This window comes from Oncorhynchus mykiss, chromosome 20 (genome assembly GCF_013265735.2).
Source record: "Oncorhynchus mykiss isolate Arlee chromosome 20, USDA_OmykA_1.1, whole genome shotgun sequence".
NCBI classification, from domain to species: Eukaryota; Metazoa; Chordata; class Actinopteri; order Salmoniformes; family Salmonidae; genus Oncorhynchus; species Oncorhynchus mykiss.
Genome location: NC_048584.1, coordinates 39,415,830 through 39,422,200, shown reverse-complemented (window position 1 = coordinate 39,422,200; position 6,371 = coordinate 39,415,830). Strand labels below are relative to the sequence as shown.

At 49.2% G+C, this 6,371-nt stretch overlaps 1 protein-coding gene across 1 annotated transcript; it reads right to left on the bottom strand.

Annotated features, from left to right (window-relative positions):
• Positions 1 to 3,249: 3,249 nt before the first annotated feature.
• On the bottom strand, positions 3,250 to 5,332 carry LOC118942017 (keratin-associated protein 9-1-like). The gene is made up of 2 exons (XM_036955564.1): positions 4,156 to 5,332; positions 3,250 to 3,290 (listed from the first exon to the last, which is right to left on the bottom strand). The coding sequence occupies exons 1-2, from the start codon at positions 5,330 to 5,332 to the stop codon at positions 3,250 to 3,252; spliced, it is 1,218 nt and encodes a 405-aa protein (XP_036811459.1).
• Between the last annotated feature and the right edge of the window lie 1,039 nt (positions 5,333 to 6,371).

Here is a 6,371-nt window from a genome sequence, read left to right as displayed (position 1 = left end):
TTACTATTCGGCCATCAGATTTGCCACCAATGCTCCTCATAGGACACATCACTGCACTCTATACTCTGTAAACTGGTCATCTCTGTATACACCCACTGGTTGATGCTTATTTATAAAACCCTCTTAGCCCCCCCCCCCCCCCCCTTATCTAAGATACCTACTGCAGCCCTCATCCTCCACATACAACACCCGTTCTGCCAGTCACATTCTATTAAAGGTCCCCAAAGCACACACATCCCTGGGTCGCTCCTCTTTTCAGTTCACTGTAGCTAGCGACTGGAACGAGCTGCAACAAACACTCAAACTGGACCGTTTTATCTCAATCTCTTCATTCAAAGAATCATGGACTCTCTTACTGACAGTTGTGGCTGCTTCGTGTGATGTATTGTTGTCTCTACCTTCTTGCCCTTTGTACTGTAATTTGTGTTCAATAATGGTTGTACCATGTTTTGTGCTGCTACCATGTTGTGCTGCTGCCATGTTGTGTTGCTAACATGTGTTGTCATGTTGTGTTGCTACCATGCTGTGTTGTCATGTGTTGCTGCCATGCTATGTTGTTGTCTTAGGTCTCTCGTTACGTAGTGTTGTGTTGTATCTCTTGTCGCGTTGTGTGTTTTGTCCTATATTTTATTTTGTTTGTATTTTTAATCCCAGCTCCTGTCCCCACAGGAAGCCTTTTGCCTTTTGGTAGGCCGTCATTGTAAATAAGAATTTGGTCTTAACCGACTTGCCTAGTTAAATAAAGGTAAAATAAATATAAATAAAAAATAAGGATGGGGAGGTCCATCTAGTTAAAGTGCATCATGTTGATACCATTTCTCAAGTAAGTCACTGTTTTTTTTCAACTTGGCAGGCCTGAATTACATGATTAATATCACTCCAACCTTTAGCACCAGATATTGAAATAAGAGTCTCTGAGACATGACTTGATGATTCACGTTGTTCATCTAGGCTGTACACTCTGAGACACGACTTGATGATTCACGTCGCTCATCTAGGCTGTACACTCTGAGACACGACTTGATGATTCACGTCGCTCATCTAGGCTGTACACTCTGAGACATGACTTGATGATTCACGTCGCTCATCTAGGCTGTACACTCTGAGACATGACTTGATGATTCACGTTGCTCATCTAGGCTGTACACTCTGAGACATGACTTGATGATTCACGTCGCTCATCTAGGCTGTACACTCTGAGACATGACTTGATGATTCACGTCGCTCATCTAGGCTGTACACTCTGAGACATGACTTGATGATTCACGTTGCTCATCTAGGCTGTACACTCTGAGACATGACTTGATGATTCACGTCGCTCATCTAGGCTGTACACTCTGAGACATGACTTGATGATTCACGTTGCTCATCTAGGCTGTACACTCTGAGACATGACTTGATGATTCACGTTGCTCATCTAGGCTGTACACTTTGAGACATGACTTGATGATTCACGTTGCTCATCTAGGCTGTACACTCTGAGACACGACTTGATGATTCACGTCGCTCATCTAGGCTGTACACTCTGAGACATGACTTGATGATTCACGTTGCTCATCTAGGCTGTACACTCTGAGACATGACTTGATGATTCACGTCGCTCATTAAGGCTGTACACTCTGAGACATGACTTGATGATTCACGTTGCTCATCTAGGCTGTACACTCTGAGAAAAAAGGCTTTCCTAAAATGGGTTTTCGGCTGTCCCCATAGGATAACTATTTTTTTGTTCCAGGCAGAACTCTTATGGGTTCAATATAGAACCCAGTGTGGAAAGGGTTCTACCTGGAACTCAAAAGAGTTCTACCTGGAACCAAAAAGGGTTCTACCTGGAACCAAAAAGGGTTCTACCTGGAACCAAAAAGAGTTCTACCTGGAACCAAAGAGAGTTCTACCTGGAACCAAAAAGAGTTCTACCTGGAACCAAAAAGGGTTCTACCTGGAACCAAAAAGAGTTCTACCTGGAACTCAAAAGGGTTCTACCTGGAACCAAAAAGGGTTCTACCTGGAACCAAAAAGGGTTCTACCTGGAACCAAAAAGAGTTCTACCTGGAACTCAAAAGGGTTCTACCTGGAACCAAAAAGGGTTCTACCTGGAACCAAAAAATGTTCTTCAAAGGGTTTTCCTATGGGGACACCCGAATAACTTTTTGTTCTAAGAGTGTAGAGCTGTATTAAACTACAGAAGTATGAAACTGATAGGTGACTGACTGTGCAAGAGAAGGTAGCCATAGTTATAATCAATAATTCACAGACTCAATGTCCACACAGTTCAGATGAGCTGTGGAAGTGAGATTAGGATTTGTATAACTAAACGTTTGAGGCGCTAGGTGTCTAGATGCAGGACTCAAAGAGATCCGCTTGTCACGGTGAAGTAAACAGACCGGCAACGTTAGAACACTCTAGTACACCCCTCGAGGAACCAAGAGGGTTAGCTAGGTAGGACAACGCTCGAACACTCTACTACACCCCTCCAGGAACCAAGAGGGTTAGCTAGGTAGGACAACGCTCGAACACTCTAGTACACCCCTCCAGGAACCAAGAGGGTTAGCTAGGTAGGACAACGCTCGAACACTCTAGTACACCCCTCCAGGAACCAAGAGGGTTAGCTAGGTAGGACAACGCTCGAACACTCTACTACACCCCTCCAGGAACCCAGAGGGTTAGCTAGGTAGGACAAGGTTTGAGAGGAACTTTTATACCAAAGAAACTAGCCATTTTTCCCCTTAAAAATCAGCATGCTTGTGAGCTAAAGGGCAGATACAAAACACATTGACAAGTCAAATAAACAATCTATCAGCCATCAGGGATACTACGTGTGCGTGTGTGTGTGTGTGTGTGTGTGTGTGTGTGTGTGTGTGTGTGTGCGAGTGTGTGTCACGGCTAGTCGCGTAGCCTAATCTGGTCATTGAAGAGAAATAAAGGCAGACTAAAACGAGGCTGCTAAAGATCACTCCTGGCCGTCTAAGAACCGTGAGAAAGACAGTCTTTTGTCTCTGAGGCTTGCTGAGGCTCTCTGGGTGGTTAGATACGTGTGGTTGACACAGACCAGCTCAGGGGAGAGCAGTGTGTGGGGCTGGGTATCACGTGGATGGAAAACCCTATCCTTCCTCTCTCTGCTCTGAAGACACACACACACACATACTGAGAGAAAGGCAAACACACACACACACACACACAAAGAGAGAGAGACACACAGGCAGTGCAATGTTTTGAGTTCAAACGTCTGTCAAGCGTTTCAATCTGAAATCAGTTCAGCATTGAGTTGTAAACAAGTTGCTTGGACTTGCCTTCATACACAACACAGCAGAGCACAACACAACACAACACAACACAGCACAACACAAGACAGCACAACACAACACAGCACAACACAGCACAACACAACAGAGCACAGCACAGCACAGCACAACACAACACATCACAACACAACACAGCAGAGCACAACACAACACAACACAACACAGCACAACACAACACAGCACAACACAGCACAACACAACACAGCAGAGCACAACACAACACAGCAGAGCACAACACAGCACAACACAACATGACACAACACAGCACAACACAACACAACACAGCACAGCACAACACAACACAGCAAAACACAGCAGAGCACAACACAACACATCACAACACAACACAGCACATCACAACACAGCAGAGCACAACACAACACAACACAGCACAACACAACACAGCAGAGCACAACACAACACAACGCAACACAGCAAAACACAGCACAACACAACACAGCAGAGCACAACACAACACAGCACAGCACAACAGTGCACAACATAGCAGAGCACAACACAACACAACACAACACAGCAGAGCACAACACAACACAACACAGAACAGTAGAGCACAGTACAACACAGCACAACACAACACAACACAGCACAACACAACACAGCACAACACAGCAGAGCACAACACAACACAGCAGAGCACAACACAACACAACACAGCACAACACAGCACAACACATCACAACACAACACAGCACAACACAGCACAACACAACACAACACAGTACAACACAACACAGCACAACACAGCAGAGCACAACACAACACAGCACAACACAGCAGAGCACAACACAACACAGCACAACACAACACAACACAGCAGGGTGCAGCAGAGCACAGCAGAGCAGAGGGTGCAGCAGAGCAGAGGGTGCAGCAGAGGGTGAGGCAGAGCAGAGGGTGCAGCAGAGGGTGCAGCAGAGGGTGAGGCAGAGCAGAGGGTGCAGCAGAGGGTGAGGCAGAGCAGAGGGTGCAGCAGAGGGTGAAGCAGAGGGTGAGGCAGAGCAGAGGGTGCAGCAGAGGGTGAGGCAGAGCAGAGGGTGCAGCAGAGGGTGAAGCAGAGGGTGAGGCAGAGCAGAGGGTGCAGCAGAGGGTGAGGCAGAGCAGAGGGTGCAGCAGAGGGTGAAGCAGAGGGTGAGGCAGAGCAGAGGGTGAAGCAGAGGGTGAGGCAGAGCAGAGGGTGCAGCAGAGGGTGAAGCAGAGGGTGAGGCAGAGCAGAGGGTGAAGCAGAGGGTGAGGCAGAGCAGAGGGTGCAGCAGAGGGTGAAGCAGAGTGTGAGGCAGAGCAGAGGGTGAAGCAGAGGGTGAGGCAGAGCAGAGGGTGCAGCAGAGCAGAGGGTGCAGCAGAGGGTGCAGCAGAGGGTGAGGCAGAGCAGAGGGTGAAGCAGAGGGTGAGGCAGAGCAGAGGGTGTAGCAGAGCAGAGGGTGCAGCAGAGGGTGAAGCAGAGGGTGCGGCAGAGGGTGGGGCAGAGCAGAGAGTGCAGCAGAGGGTGAAGCAGAGCAAAGGGTGCAGCAGAGGGTGAAGCAGAGGGTGCGGCAGAGGGTGTAGCAGAGCAGAGGGTGCAGCAGAGCAGAGGGTGTAGCAGAGCAGAGGGTGCAGCAGAGCAGAGGGTGCAGCAGAGGGTGCAGCAGAGCAGAGGGTGCAGCAGAGAGTGCGGCAGAGCAGAGGGTGCAGCAGAGCAGAGGGTGTAGCAGAGCAGAGGGTGCAGCAGAGCAGAGGGTGCAGCAGAGGGTGCAGCAGAGCAGAGGGTGCAGCAGAGGGTGTAGCAGAGCAGAGGGTGCAGCAGAGCAGAGGGTGTAGCAGAGCAGAGGGTGCAGCAGAGCAGAGGGTGCAGCAGAGGGTGCAGCAGAGCAGAGGGTGCAGCAGAGGGTGTAGCAGAGCAGAGGGTGCAGCAGAGCAGAGGGTGTAGCAGAGCAGAGGGTGCAGCAGAGCAGAGGGTGCAGCAGAGGGTGTAGCAGAGCAGAGGGTGTAGCAGAGCAGAGGGTGCAGCAGAGCAGAGGGTGCAGCAGAGGGTGCATCAGAGCAGAGGGTGTAGCAGAGCAGAGGGTGCAGCAGAGCAGAGGGTGCAGCAGAGGGTGTAGCAGAGCAGATGGTGCAGCAGAGGGTGAAGCAGAGCAGAGAGTGCAGCAGAGGGTGTAGCAGAGCAGATGGTGCAGCAGAGGGTGAAGCAGAGGGTGAGGCAGAGGGTGCAGCAGAGCAGAGGGTGCAGCAAGCCTATATGGTGCAATATTACTTTATTATTTAACTAGATAATAATTGATCTAGTCTACCCTCGCGGGTAAAAACCACGACACCGGATACGGCGTCACAGTAACGACTGTGCACAGCGCGTTACAAGTCCCGTTCACTCATCCAGTGTCGCTTCTCATGAGGCTGAACAATGCAAGCAGAGTGCATTGTGCCCCACTACGTTTCACATGAGTGTGTTTTCTCAATGGGGAGTGAATTACAGAAGGAGTACCGAGAGCAAATTGTACATGATGACTTCATAATGCATCTGACTAGTCAGCTGCTCCCAGAAAGCCCTCCGTCTACACCAGGCTATACCCATAGCACCCTGTTCCCTATACAGTGCACTATTTTTGACCAGGGCCCATTGGGAATAGGGTGTCATTTGGGATTCAAACCCGGGATTCATGATTTGATCTTCTGAATTATTCTCCCCAGGCCATTCAATGCAATCATGGTGATTACTAAGCAGTGTAAACTGAACTGTAAATTAGGATCAATGAGTACTCACATGTTTGCTATGACAGGGTTAGACACCAGGGCTAGCTATCAGCCACCAGGGATACTATCAGCCATCAGGGAAACTATCAGCCATCAGGGATACTATCAGCCATCAGGGATACTATCAGCCATCAGGGATACTATCAGCGATCAGGGATACTATCAGCCATCAGGGATACTATCAGCCATCAGGGATACTATCGGCCATCAGGGATACTATCGGCCATCAGGGATACTATCAGCCATCAGGGATACTATCAGCCATCAGGGATATTATCAGCCATCAGGGATACTATCAGCCACCAGGGCTAGCTATCATGGATACTA